At 41.1% G+C, this 13,386-nt stretch overlaps 1 protein-coding gene across 7 annotated transcripts in view; it reads left to right on the top strand.

The window, feature by feature from the left end:
• PLXNB2 (plexin B2) overlaps nt 1-13,386 on the top strand; it is a 256,955-nt gene that overhangs the window by 170,680 nt on the left and 72,889 nt on the right. For all 7 annotated transcript variants that reach the window (XM_035309113.1, XM_035309156.1, XM_035309121.1 and 4 more), the window contains 3 exons: nt 8,454-9,564; nt 11,255-11,437; nt 12,413-12,535. In XM_035309113.1, coding sequence (XP_035165004.1) covers nt 8,454-9,564; nt 11,255-11,437; nt 12,413-12,535 — 1,417 coding nt within the window. The remainder of the gene's footprint in view (nt 1-8,453; nt 9,565-11,254; nt 11,438-12,412; nt 12,536-13,386) is intronic.

Raw genomic sequence — 13,386 nt, 5'->3', positions numbered from 1 at the left:
TCCCATGCTCGAGGCTCTCTATCATTTTCTGCTGGTTCCTCAGATAAAAGAGAACAAAAAGTTTTCCCAAGTTGCAGGAGGGGTCTGAGATAATACAGTGCTGGCATGGAGCTGGCAGTGGTGGGTGCGCCGCGCAGTCCCCGGCTTGTGCCCTGCTTCTGTGACCGCCTTGCTCAGCAACTGCAGCAGGATGCCACAAGCCCTGGAAGCTCAGGCAACTCAGCTGCTGCGGGCATTTACACCTAGGCTTGTCTCATTCCAGCATCAGGGAGAATCTAAGTGCCTGTGAGCATCTTTGGTAGTGTCCGGAGGGGCTTTGTGGTCCTGTGCTGACTGCAGGCTGGTGCAGGTGTGGTTTGGTCCGTGAGGCAGTTCTGGGCATCACCAGGCTTAGTGCACAATGAGATTTGAAGAAAATAAGATAAAAACTTAAAAGTTGTGTTGGTGGGAGACCTCACAGATTAAAAACAAACAGACAACAACAAAAAGCACACCAAGAAGCAGGCAGGTCAAAGAGGGGCTTCTGTGGGTTCAGATTCCTGCCGAGTCAGCTGCTTGCTATTAACCACGTCACTCGGCTGCTTTTCTTGCAGATCAACTGCATCTTTGTAAAACTGAGAAAGCGAGGCCTCATTAAAATGGGTGCTTCATTTCTACTGAGAAAACACAAAAAAAGATAGAGGGATGAATGCAGAAGCCCAAACTGCAAGGGAGGTGTGGTCCGAGATGGCCAGTTTCTGCAGTGCCATGTAGCCTGTTCTTGCATGCTCCTTTTCCTTGCATGCTCCTGACTGCATCCATGGGACTGGAATTATATATATGTAATAATAACATATTATATTATATATATGCAACTGTAGGATTTGAGGGGATAATATAAACACTTCACTTTGTAATAAAAAATGCAGTAATAAAAATTAGGATTTGAAGAGGCCTTTCTGGCATTAGTTACCTCAGTCTATTTCATACACAGTAACTGCTGGTAGCTAATACTACAGAAGATCTTTCCACAGTAGTTTTTCTCACTGATTTTTTTTTAAGTTACTTGGCACTGTGAACTCTTGAAGATCCTTTCACTTAGATAATTTTTAATTCTTATAAGCAGCCAGAAATGCCAAAAAAAAGAAGAACCAAACAGACAGCAACAACAAAAAAACACCTTGGACTATGGCAGAATCCAGAGTAGAAGAGATTTTCAAAATCCAAACGCTGTTTAGGTCTGGCTGTAATAAGTCAGGGAATTCATTAGAGTTCAGCTTGGTGTAGCAGAGCTCTGCTTCTAAGAGTTCGTATAAATCTGCAAATTGTTTCTAGTTTTTTGTTTGTTTGTTTGTTTGATTACCTGCTGATGTTGCAGAGACAGCACATTATTGGAATTTCTTGAGTTGGATTGCAAAATATGTAAGTATGCATTTTCTCAGTCTCATTAGCTGTTCTTAATGCTCTTTTGAGTGACTCCTAGCTGAAAAATTAAGGCTCACATTCCTCCTGCTCCCTCTCTCTCTGACTTGGGGTCTGGATCAGAATATTAAATGCTTTGGAGTTCAGGTGCGTGTGGATGAAAGGTTTGGATTCAGACTACTAACAGAGTTATTAATTTAGCTTGAAGCTAATTACATAATTATTAATGCAAGTTTTGAATTTGCTAGCTATTTGTCTCGTGTAACCTTTTGACTCACCTCTTGGTGTCAAGTTTGTGCAGAGCCTGTGAGAGTCCTTGGTGTGGAGATGCTCTCCCTGTGATACAGGCCCTACCGTGCTGTGCTCCGCAGCTGTTCATTAATGCTAAAATTGCAATGCCTTGAGAAACCTTTTCCACGTTGGCACAAGAAGATGTTGTGGAAGCAGGGGGCTGTCTGGTTTGCTGACTCATTTGTATATGGCAGTGCTATTTACCGAAGTTACCAGAGATGCTAGAGCTGCATGACATGTCCTGTTTAATTCCCTTGCTCTCCCCTTGGAGACCCTGAGACACAAGGCAGGGGACAGGTCTGGAGATCTTTGGTAATATGGCTGGAGGTACAGACTTTCAAACTCACCTTCTGACTTTGCGAGAAGCCTTATGAAGGGGATGACTGTAGGTAAATGTCAAGAGAAGTCCATAAAATTCAGTGACGGCAGCCTTGTATATGTCAAACTGTTCCATCCCATCAAAACTGTCCCTCTACCCTTGAGGTCCCAGCTGGCCAGGCTGTGGGATGCCTCACGATATCCCCTTAGGTCCATGGTCTCTCTCAGGAGTGAGTTATCTGAGCTCTTTTTGCAAGAGCCTCTGCTGATACCCCCGGTCTTCTGAAAGATAAGAGTCTGCAGAGTGATAAAAGGATCTTCCTCCCCGTGCCCCTTTCCCAGGGGCATCATCCTGTGCACACTCTCCTATTTTCTCAGCCACCGATGTCTTATTCTGAATTTGCTGGCACGAGCAATAAATTTCCGCCTCCATGGGTCCCAGCATACAGCTCATTCCTGCCCAGCCAGACGAAGCCATGGTACAGGAAGCACTGTAAGCTCCCGTCTGCCTTCCTTTTGTTTTACCCAGCAGTCGCAGCAAAACGCCTGCAGAATGCACAGGGGTTGAGGGAGGGCGTAATATTCATTATTTCCTTTGCAAGTCTGTAATTTGCAACAGGCCTTATAAGAGAAGACCCTTATCAACATAACTATCGTACATATTAAAAATAAAGCTTATACTATTGAAAATTGCTTCAAAAATGAGATTTTTCCTTATCTAGCATACTTTTGTCTTCCACATAAGGAATAAAATCTATATGATAAATATTTTCCTGGTTTTTGCCACTTTTCCAGTTTCAGCAGGTGGGATGGTTTATCCCATACAAGGATGCTCTCTATATGTTAGCAGTTTGTGTTTTGAGAAGCGGTGAGAGAGAAAGAAAATGAATCCTTTTATGTCTGAGCGTTACAGGCTATCACAACTTTTAATGAAACAGATGTTGGTTTTCCATTCTCCTCAAAGTGATGTCCCACAGGTCGCCAACCCGTGGGTCCCATCTGCTAGCAGCCGACCGTCAGCGGTGAAGGATGGCCACCCATCACAGCGATCGCTCTTCTCGCTGGTTCTACAAAAGCAGTCCTGGACTTATGCCATAGTCTATAAAAGAAGTTCTCTCTCCAGAGCCTTTCCAGCATGTTGCCTTGCTCTTAGGAAATGTGTTTGAATCCTGCAGGGTGTTTTTCCAGGTGATTCCTTTTCTGAACCAGTGAACTACATCTTTGATTGGCTTTGGAAAACCGTAACAAAAGTTGCAGCTGTGGGGGAGGATGCTCACATTTACCTGGAGTTCTCATAAAATCAGGAGCTTTGAAATCCTAACTGAAAACCTGTTCATCCCCCATCCTCACATTCTGCAGTTTCTGTTCTCATTTTTTTTTTCAGCTGAAGAATGAAAGGTGAATTATTTTTGTCTTGTGGAAAACCTATCTGAGGCTAAAGGCAAAGTTAATTAAATGAGGGAGAAGATAAATTTCTTTTAATTCCTCTTCTCTTTTCCCAAAATCTCTAAGCCACTTGAGTACATCCTTCGGATTTTGATCTTTTTATGCTGCAGTTTCGGGGTCTTTTTCTCTCTGATTAGGGGAAAGCTTGCAGTGGGAACCACAGTTCTCAGCATCACGTACTCTAAAAACCCATCGCATCAGTTTTTCATGCTAATCTGTTGGCAGAAGCATGTCCCGAGACCCAGCATTACAAGAAAACTTCATTTGGGCGAGATGAGGTATCAGAGTTAATTCAGGATAGTACAGTTAGCAAGGAACAATTCTGCAAAAACACCGCAGAAGCTAAATCGGTGGGATTCCTCCTTCGCTAGGAGACTTTCATACCTGTTGTTTTTGGAAATACCATTTGCTTTAGTTGTCAGTTTTTCAGATTTTAGCCAAAAGCTGGTATTCTTTCACTTCAACTGAAATAAACGTAAGAAATGAAATAATATTAAAGTTATATTGAAGGCAGAAAAGAGGTAACGGGATGGCTGAAAAGTTGCAGGTTCGGGTATACAGGTGCAGTAGAGGAGGTCTGTGTAGGTCTTTGTGTCGCTAGTGCTAATTCTTAGGAGTATTTATGAGAGTTGTGTGAAGTCAATTTGAAACTCGCTTTGTGCTTGTGGATTATGGATGCTCTACTTTCTTCATGCCTTTTGAGGAATTGACTGTTAACTTAAGGTAATTGGTCTTGCTTGAGTAAAAAGACATAAAAGTTACACACACTTGCATTAAAATGGATCTAGCTAGGAATGGGGCAGAGCGCTGGTGGCTGTGTCGTTCCTACACAGTGTCACTTCATAGCATTTCTTGTGTATGAAGTGTTCTCCTGGGTGCTCTGTGTTTCCTGCACACCACTTCTGGAGTTTCATATTCCTTGTAAGCCACACGACTGTGCTTGTTTTCAGTGGCTTTCCTTTAAAGTGCTCAGTTGCTGACATCCCATTTTCCCTCTCACCAAATTATGCTTTCACCTGTCGAGTCCTGAGTGGCTGTGCAGGGGCTATATGTTACCCACGCCTTCTTTTTAATTAAAATGGACCTTCTATAATATTTTTTCTACTACCATTTATTTCTACCATTTTCATAGAAATCACTTTCAGTTGTCTGTAAGGGATGTGGATCAGAAGTGTGTATTTCGAGATGGGGGAAGGGTGAGGAAGGCATTGATGAAAAAGGGAGAAGTCCCAAAAGGAAATGATTTTGCAATTCAAGTAATCTTGATGGCAGAGTGGTAGAGATTATGTTAGTGATGTCACAGGGCGTGGGGAACACGAAGCACGATGGAGGCAGGACTTGGAGAGTGAAAGCAATGATGTGATCAGCTGCTCTGCTGGGCTTGTTTTATCCTGATTCTGCAAAGTGCTTAAAAGTAAATGCAAACTTTGGTCAGAGGATGTATACCAGGTTGTCACAGGATCAGGGTATGACTTTGAGTAAACCATACGACGCCGTGTGTTTACGTAAATAATCCATTGGAAATATGTTTGCCATGCTGAATGTCTCAGATTCCATGCTCCAGCCTGGCTTTCTTACTCATTGTGCCTCGTGTTGCCTTGACTTGTTCACTGAAAACAGAAGCTTTTCCCAGCAGGAAACTGTTCCTAGGTACGTTTCCACAGCACCTAACTCAGTAAGGCGTCTGCGTTAAGGGCAGACCTGGCAGTGGCAGGCGTCCTCCTGCTGCCGCTTCCCACCACGTGCAGTTAACAGCAGGTGAGAGCAAGCAGCGCTCATCGTGCTGCAGTCGCTTTGCTTCTCTCTTCCCCAAGTCTAGGGTATTAGAAGGGAGCAGGGATTGAGTTCCAGATCTTTTCCGTAGCTTATTTAATTTTGGTTTTCCGTTCCCTCTGATGAAGGGAGGGAAAAAATGAAACCCATGCAGACCGTGAAGGACTGTTGCCTTGTGTGGAGGTCTGAGATAATCTCGTTGTGTTTGACGTGACGCCAGGGCGACAGGGAGTGAATGCCAAAAAAAAAAAAAAGGCAGATTAATGGAGAATGCATGTAGCTCTGAATAATTTAAGCCAAAATTTTGATTTTAGGGCCTTACAGGATTTGTTTGCCGGGCATCGCAAAAGATATTTTCTTCTAATATTTTTAATGGGATTTAAATGTCATTGACCTAGGTGGAGATCCTAATGAAGATCATTAATTTCTTGATGATATTCGCTCTGTAGTCCCAAATGAAATTGGGATGATCTTCTGCTGGCTAGTGTCTGGAATCTGATTAGTAAGAGCCTGTCCTTGTCATTCATATTTTAAATCTGAAGTAAACAAGGCAGAAAATAGTAGGGAAGAAGTGTTAGCCATTTTTGTACAGGGAGATGAATTACTCCTAGAAGTATCTTTCTCTCTCTTTTTTTTTTTTTTGTTGTTGTTTTTCTTTCTTTCTTTCTTTTTCTTTTTTTCTTTTTTGCCTTTGTTCTCCTTTTAGGACAAAGGCAAGTGCACTGCAAGAGCTGCCTCTGTGTCATTAGCTGGGTGCCATGAGTGGACTAAACATGGCAGAAGGGAGAGATCCAGATTAATGACCGCCGTTAAACAATCCATTTGTAATAACTGCATTACAATTCAGTACCTGCAGTACAATTAGAATTAAAGAGATGCATTCTGCTCTTTCGTTACATTTTTTTAATCCACTGAAATACATAGACATGAGGGTGAACCAAGCCCAGAATTTAAGGTGCAGTAAATTACTATCCATTCATTTGAGGTATATTTTATAAGCAGAGCTATTTATGGCTTTTTGATTGCGATCAGTGATGACAATAATTACCTTGTGGGAAAAACATGAACAAACGAATCTGATATTTTTTTTTTTCATTTGATCCTTGCACAATAGATAGTGGAATGATAAAACTGTTGTGAAACAACATTGACGTGGTGTGTCAAGCTGTTTTTTTATTGTTATTATTTCATTGCAGATAAATGTCAGGGACAATGTTTGAAACTAGATGACACGCATTATGACATACCATTTAGCTGCAGAGATACAAGCTGGGGCCAAAGCTTGTTTGGAAAATTGAGGTCCTTGGGAGCAGTAAGAAATAGGAGTTTCTTACAAATAATAGCAGAATTCATTCAGAGCTCCTTAGAGCAGGTCTAAGGTTGTTGCAGAGAAGTCTAAGACTTCATTACCTTGCAAGGCGTGTGCTGAAGTCTCTGTGTCTCAGGAACGGTGTATAATTCATAGGCTTTTCCTGGTCACTGTCATATGAGGTCAACCTATCATTAGAAGTTGGACTTATGCTGTTGGTAACGTGCCGGCTCTTCTTTGACCCCTTTCTGCAGTTAACTATTCAGTCTGGTATGTGGTAAGAGCTCTAGCAAAGTAAGATTGGAGTTAGCCTGTTATTTTGTCATTATTATTATCCTGAGCTACATTGAGTAGGTTTTGGGGTGTTGGAAGTGAGAAGCACTCTACCGTTAGAATAGTTGATCCCACCAGTAAACGTACGTTTTCTTCATAGAGGAGCAAAATGCAGTCAGTGCCAGAAGGCAGGACGGCTCGTGATGCCAGGGTGGTTTGGGGACCTGGCAGATGCCTTGCTCTCAAAACAAAAGTTCCTCCCTCCCTGCACAAACGTTTGCAGCCCGGTTATTTATGATTAACATCCCACTACGGTCTGTTGCTGCTGCCAAAACAGAAGTTACAGCTGGCACAGGAGGGTGGTTCCTTCATTGTTATTTTTATTTTTTGTTTGTTTGTTTGTTTGTTTGTTTTCCTCACTTCCTTGTTTTGGCATTTTCGGCTATTTTCCTCCTCCTAGCAGACTTACCCCTGCTAGGTTATTTTTTTAATGTTTCTCTTCTCTTTTGTGGGGTTTTATTTTTTCAGTTCTATTCACAGTTCCAGGTATTTTCAGATTTAATTTTATATTCCATGTAATTTTACAGGTTCCTTCTTCATCAGACTATGGTGTCTCATGACTTACTTTGAAAATAAATATACTGTGGATTATACTTGTTTTTCAGTATTTTCTCCAAATGCTATTTATCTTTCCCCCAAAACATCCGTGTGTCCAAGCCTTCTGTTTTATGCTCTCAGAATGAAACACTTGCAGAAAACATAGAAAAAATGTCCAGTGCTTAGGAAGCCAGTTTGGACTTGCCTCCTCATTTAGCTCTTGAGGTTAAAATTAGGCCTCTTCTTAACAAGTCTCATAAAGTCCTTGTTTAATTGCAAACAACCAGGCAATCTTCTTTGGAAGGGGAAATTGGGAGATGGGGGTAGATGGGAGACACACACACATGAAAGTATCTTAAGCATATAAAACTCTAAGTGATGTTCTTAAGAGAGTTTTAAAACCATTAAGTTGCAGTGCTAAAGTGAATTGAAGTGTTGGGCTGTAGTGTATACCGGCAATCAAAGGCAATGTTGCGTACGAAGGGCTGTACCAACCTCCAGCTTTACACTGGTGCAGGATTAGTGTAACACCTTCTCAAAGAACATCGACAGACAGATCCAGACTTACTTGTAGTTGGTGGAAGGACTTTTTCCTTCATCAGGAAAGTCCTGCAACACCAAATGTCTCAGACTCTTGCATGTAAAGTCTTCCACTCTACCTGAAACACTTGGGTCATCCAGCTTATTTTTAAAATCTCAGTAATCAACAATACTCACATTATGAAGCAGGAAAGCACTATCACTTCTTGGCATGTTGTTTCAAATTGTCTATTGACCTCATTGTGCTTTAGCAGAGAATTGATTATCTAATTGGTTGTATGATAATCACTTAGACATATGACCTTATTTCATCCTTCCCCAACATACTAAATTGCTAGGCAATTAACAAGATTTGAGGCTTTCCATAATCTTTTTGACATCTACATATGCATAAGGATGAGTGTATTTGTCTGAAATCGTTAAAGAAAAAAACCTTCACATTGCTGAATTTCATGTAAATTTTATTTTTCAGTTTTAATGGTTTTCTTTTGTTTTCCTTTTGTAGGTATTACATAGAAATGGCTTTATGGATCTGGACATTGAGCATTTTGAGCTGCTTTTGCATCACCTTATCCAGAAATGAGGAACTGAAATTTTTTCAGAGTCCCACAGAGCTAAATCACCTAACAGTGGACAATGACACTGGGATAGTCTATTTGGGAGTGGTAAATGCTCTGTATCAGCTCACAGAAAAACTGATTAAAATTAATTATGTAGAAACAGGTCCAAGAAAGGACAACAAAAAGTGCACACCTCCCATTGATGAAAATCAATGTAAAGAAGCAGTACTGACTGACAATTACAACAAATTATTGTTGCTGGACAAGGCGGATAAAACAATTGTGGTGTGTGGAAGCCTTTTTAAGGGAATTTGTGCCATCAGGGATTTAGAAGATATTACCAATGTTAAGTATTATGTGGACAGTAGTGGGGAGAAGTCCTTTGTAGCAAGCAACGATGAGAACGTATCAACGGTGGGATTAATCACTTCCTTGAACAATGACCGAGTGCTGTTTGTTGGGAAGGGGAATGGACCAAATGACAATGGGATAATCATTAGCACTCGGCAGCTCTACAGCAGAGATGGGAAAGACATCTTTGAAATGTATACAGACTCTGCAGCTGTTAAGTCAGCATATCACTCATCAAGCACACAACAATTTGTCACAGTCTTTGAGGATAAAAATTATGTTTATTTTATTTTTAATCAGCAAGAGAAACAGCCTGTCAATAACCGCACACTAATTGCACGTCTGTGCAAAGATGATGCCCACTATTACTCCTACTTTGAAATGGACTTGGGTTGCAAAGATGATGATGGTGCCTATGATCACTGTCATGCTGCTTACGTCACTAGCCCAGGAGAAGAGCTGGCTGAGAGCATGGCTCAGCAAAGACAAACTACGGATTCTCCCTCAGATGACAAAGTTCTTGTTGCACTCTTCAGCAAAGTAAACAAAGATAATGGCTCTCCAAAATCTGCCATGTGTGTGTTTTCTTTGAGGCACATCAATGAGAAAATGGAGAAGAACCGGAATGATTGCTACACTAATAAGAATACCAGCATGTTTTACAAACTCTTTGCAGTAGAAAACCCGTGTGGATCACATGGACTGGTAATATCAGCATCAATGTTAGAATCTGTGATAGGAATAGTGGAAATTATATAACTGTGTGTTTTTTAGGTGGCTTTGAGTTAAAGTCTAATGAGATCAGATGACTAAAAACTCAATAGCCGGATTCACTACAGAAATGGAATGTGGTTGGGGTTGTTGTGGAACAAGTCAAGCAAGAAGTGGCAAGATAGTTATAATTTGGAGTCTTTTAAAAAAGAGTTGATGTATTCTAATAGATGAATATTATTTGGTTTCATGAATGCATTTATTTTTAAATGTTCCTTCTGGTATGGAAATTTCTGAGTCATATGCAATGATTTGTTAAGCCCATGATTAGCTTCCAGATTGGCAATTCTGGTAACAGCCAACGTATCTATAATGTTTTTAAAAAGCATTATTAATCCTGTAAGCGATATCTGGAGCTCAGTATTGTTTCTTACTTGGATATGAATTTTCAGATAATTGGAAACATGCATGTTTCTTATATTTAGGTGGTTTTCATATGTTTCTCTGGCTCAGAATACACTGATAGTATGATGGCCACCTACCATTTCTTTTCATGGCTTGTCATTACCTTGGATACTAGGGTTTTGGAGGGCACTGTTACACCTCTCAAGATACTGATCTCTGTTTTATGACTATGACTTTAAGAGGCAATTTCCAGCATCTCAGTTGACTTCATGATGTTTTTGCCCATACCACTCAACCTGTTTCCAAGCCCCACTTGTGCATGCTGTTTATTACTGCAGCCAACCCTAAAGTGGGTTGAGGGATTTAATCACATTAAAAATAATTCAGCCAACTCTTAGAAAGATGTTTTACTTCCCCAACCTGAATATGTTACGCACTTAAATAAGCAGTTGCTTGAGCACAGCTTAAGAAGTGGTGTGCTACAGCCCAGGGGTAGGAGCGAACAGCTGAAGGGATGGGGCATGGGAATACTGGGTCAGTACTGGTATTGACCCAGAATCCTTTACCTCATGAAACCACAGCCCCTTCCACACAGTAGGCCTCTAAAATTAATAAGAAACCAAGCCAACACTTTTTGCCTCCAAGCTCCAGTATTTCTCACTGCAGTACCCTGCACCTGAGGTGGGCGTCAAATATAGAAATTGTGAATGTGATGAGTGGGGCGGCCATGGCTTCCAGCAAAAAGGAGTTGTGAATTTCTGGTCAGAAAGACAGTCTCATTACCAAATGTAGCAGCAAAGGCAAGGTGTGGATGAACTTCTTTCTGGTAGATCTTTCTGCAGTTTGGGATTAAAGCATATCGAAAAGGGAATGTGTTGAAAGTTCTTGAGATGGTTGCTGGTGGACTGTTTTCCATGGAGAACAGCGATTTAAAAAACAAAACAGCATAAAAACAGTCTTCCAAACAAAATCAGTCAACCTGATCTACATGACATGCTAATTAAACAAAGTGGTTATTTTTTAATCTGTGCTTCTACAACGAAAGAGAAACAAAAAAAAATTCTCCCTCCATGCCTCCTGGAAAGCAAAAGCATTGAAGCGGTTTGCAATTAGCAGGCTGCTTGTTGGCTTGGGTAAAATGGCTAGGCAATCCATTTCTCCTTCTGCTCTTCTATGTCTGAGGGGTATTATATTGTGGTAATAGGGTTGCACTTCATTCTTAGCTAGGAATTAGTGATCTGAATGTTTAACATCCTTCTGTATTGCTATTCCTTATTAGAATGCAAGCAAAAATTTCCCCTGTGGCTCTGAACACTTACCGTACCTTTTGGGAAGTAAAAATGGTGTTGTAGAGAAGCCGGTGTTACAAAAAGAAGGGATGAATCTCACGGCTGTTACTGTGACTGTGGAGAATGGGCACACCGTGGCGTTTCTGGGAACTTCAGATGGAAAAATTCTTAAGGTAACAAATCTGATTAAAAAAAATTAGAGTGTGTTGAAAAGGTTGCAAATTGTACTGATAACATGCTTATGCTCTAAAAGTAAGTGTGATTTATAAGGTCACGTATCAGGAGCAAATTCTCTTGGCACTTGGGATTTTTACTTTCAAAGAGAAAAAAAAACAGGTCATTTCTTGTGTACCTCCACTTTCCAACACACAGTTGGAATTAGCATTGCCTGGATAACACTGTTCCCAAAGGTTTAGATATCTACTGGGAGCCCTATATTCATAGCCTTAGGTAATCTAACAGCTGCTCTGGCCTTATCTCTCTGTTCAAGCCCATACTAGTTTAAGAGCAACTTTTCATTTTGCAATCATTCTGGCCATTCAGTGAATAGAATATAGATCCTAGAATCCTAGAATGGTTTGGGTTGGAAGGGGCCTTAAAGACCACTCAGTTCCAACCCCCTGACATGGGCAGGGACACCTCCCACCAGATCAGGTTGCCCAGAAACACAATATAAAGCTAAAGTTGGAGCTCTGGTAAATTCTGACTGTGGGGCTTGTGGTTCAAGGGTCTGTGTGTCTGCAGAGTTAAAATATCAGGATTGTTACACCATGAACGTTATTTTGTTGAAGTGATGGCCGTGTGCCACTCTGCGGTTTGAAATTTGAAGCTGATACAATTGGTTATTGTAAGGGAGGTCAGCAAATTTGAACACTTTCAAGTGCAGAGGCTCCAAGTCGAGAATTTGAATTTTACAGCACTCAAATCAGTATTTCCAAAAAAATCAATGCAAATATTAGCTATTGTGAGCAGTGAGCAATTTCTTTTCCATTACTTTTCTGCTGTACTTGCTGCTTTTGATGCTAAATACTTCAAATTGAAATGTTTTCTCCGATATGAATTCATGAACTTGAGTAAACACAGCATTTTCGATAATGATAATTGAAAAAAGAGCAACCTTTACCACCTTTCTTTCTTCCATGAAACAGGTGTTCCTGTCATCCACTGCAACTGAGTACAGCTCTCTTACTATTGAACTAAATAAACCCATAAAGAACGACCTGGTTCTTGACAAAACCCAAGAAAATCTGTATGTGATGACCACAGACAAGGTAATGTATCCCTCTCTTTTTAAGGACCAGGTCCAGTTTAACTTTCTCTGTGACTTTACCTGAGACTGGAACATTTCTCTGTCATTCCTGGAAACCACCCTAGTCAGTGGGGCTGCCCCTGCTCTGTGTTTGTGTGTGCACCTTTACAGGCAGAAGGAAAGCAGAATATTACAAGTAATTGAAAACACAGCTGGGGATGGGAGGTGGATGAAAACAGAAGGTGAAGGGATGTTCTCCTTTTACCAGCTTCAGCCCCCCTATGGTTTATGCTCCCTCCAACAGAGGTGACCAGGTCTGTAGATGCCTGTAAAGCTAAGCAAAGAGGGTTCCTTCATCTTTTCTATGTTGCCAGTTCTTCTGGCATCAAGGTAGGTCTCTCCAAAAATGAAGACCTTCCTCAAGTCCAGGCTGATGGGCTTAATTGCTTGATTGTCACTTGGAGAAAGGTTTTATCCTTAATGCTTTAATGAATTGGAGGTGAGTTCCCCTCTGAAACTCTCTCAGGAGGTCTGGAAGAAGGATGAAGTTGTGATGTTTGGCACCAGAACATAGCAGGATCAGGCAGCTGCATGTCAGGAAGGATGCTTAAGGTGCCATCAGCTTTGCAAGAGCATTTCAGGATTTGGGATGCTGGTGGCTGACGTAATAGCATTTACACATCTGTAAAGCTGCCAAGGGTTTTCATGAGTCTTGCTTCAAAAACTAAGAAGCAATGGAAAGAATTACAGTGTTGGGAAACACCCTTGTATGCTGGTGCAGCAGGAAAGGTCAGACTTTGCTCTGAAAGGAACAGGCAGTCTCTTCCCAGTTCCCTTTCTCTGAGCTGGCACAATGGAGACTTGTAAAGGAAA

This window comes from Oxyura jamaicensis, chromosome 1 (assembly GCF_011077185.1).
Source record: "Oxyura jamaicensis isolate SHBP4307 breed ruddy duck chromosome 1, BPBGC_Ojam_1.0, whole genome shotgun sequence".
NCBI lineage: Eukaryota > Metazoa > Chordata > Aves > Anseriformes > Anatidae > Oxyura > Oxyura jamaicensis.
The sequence above is the reverse complement of the archived record's forward strand: the minus strand, read 5'-3'. Positions and strand labels throughout refer to the sequence as shown.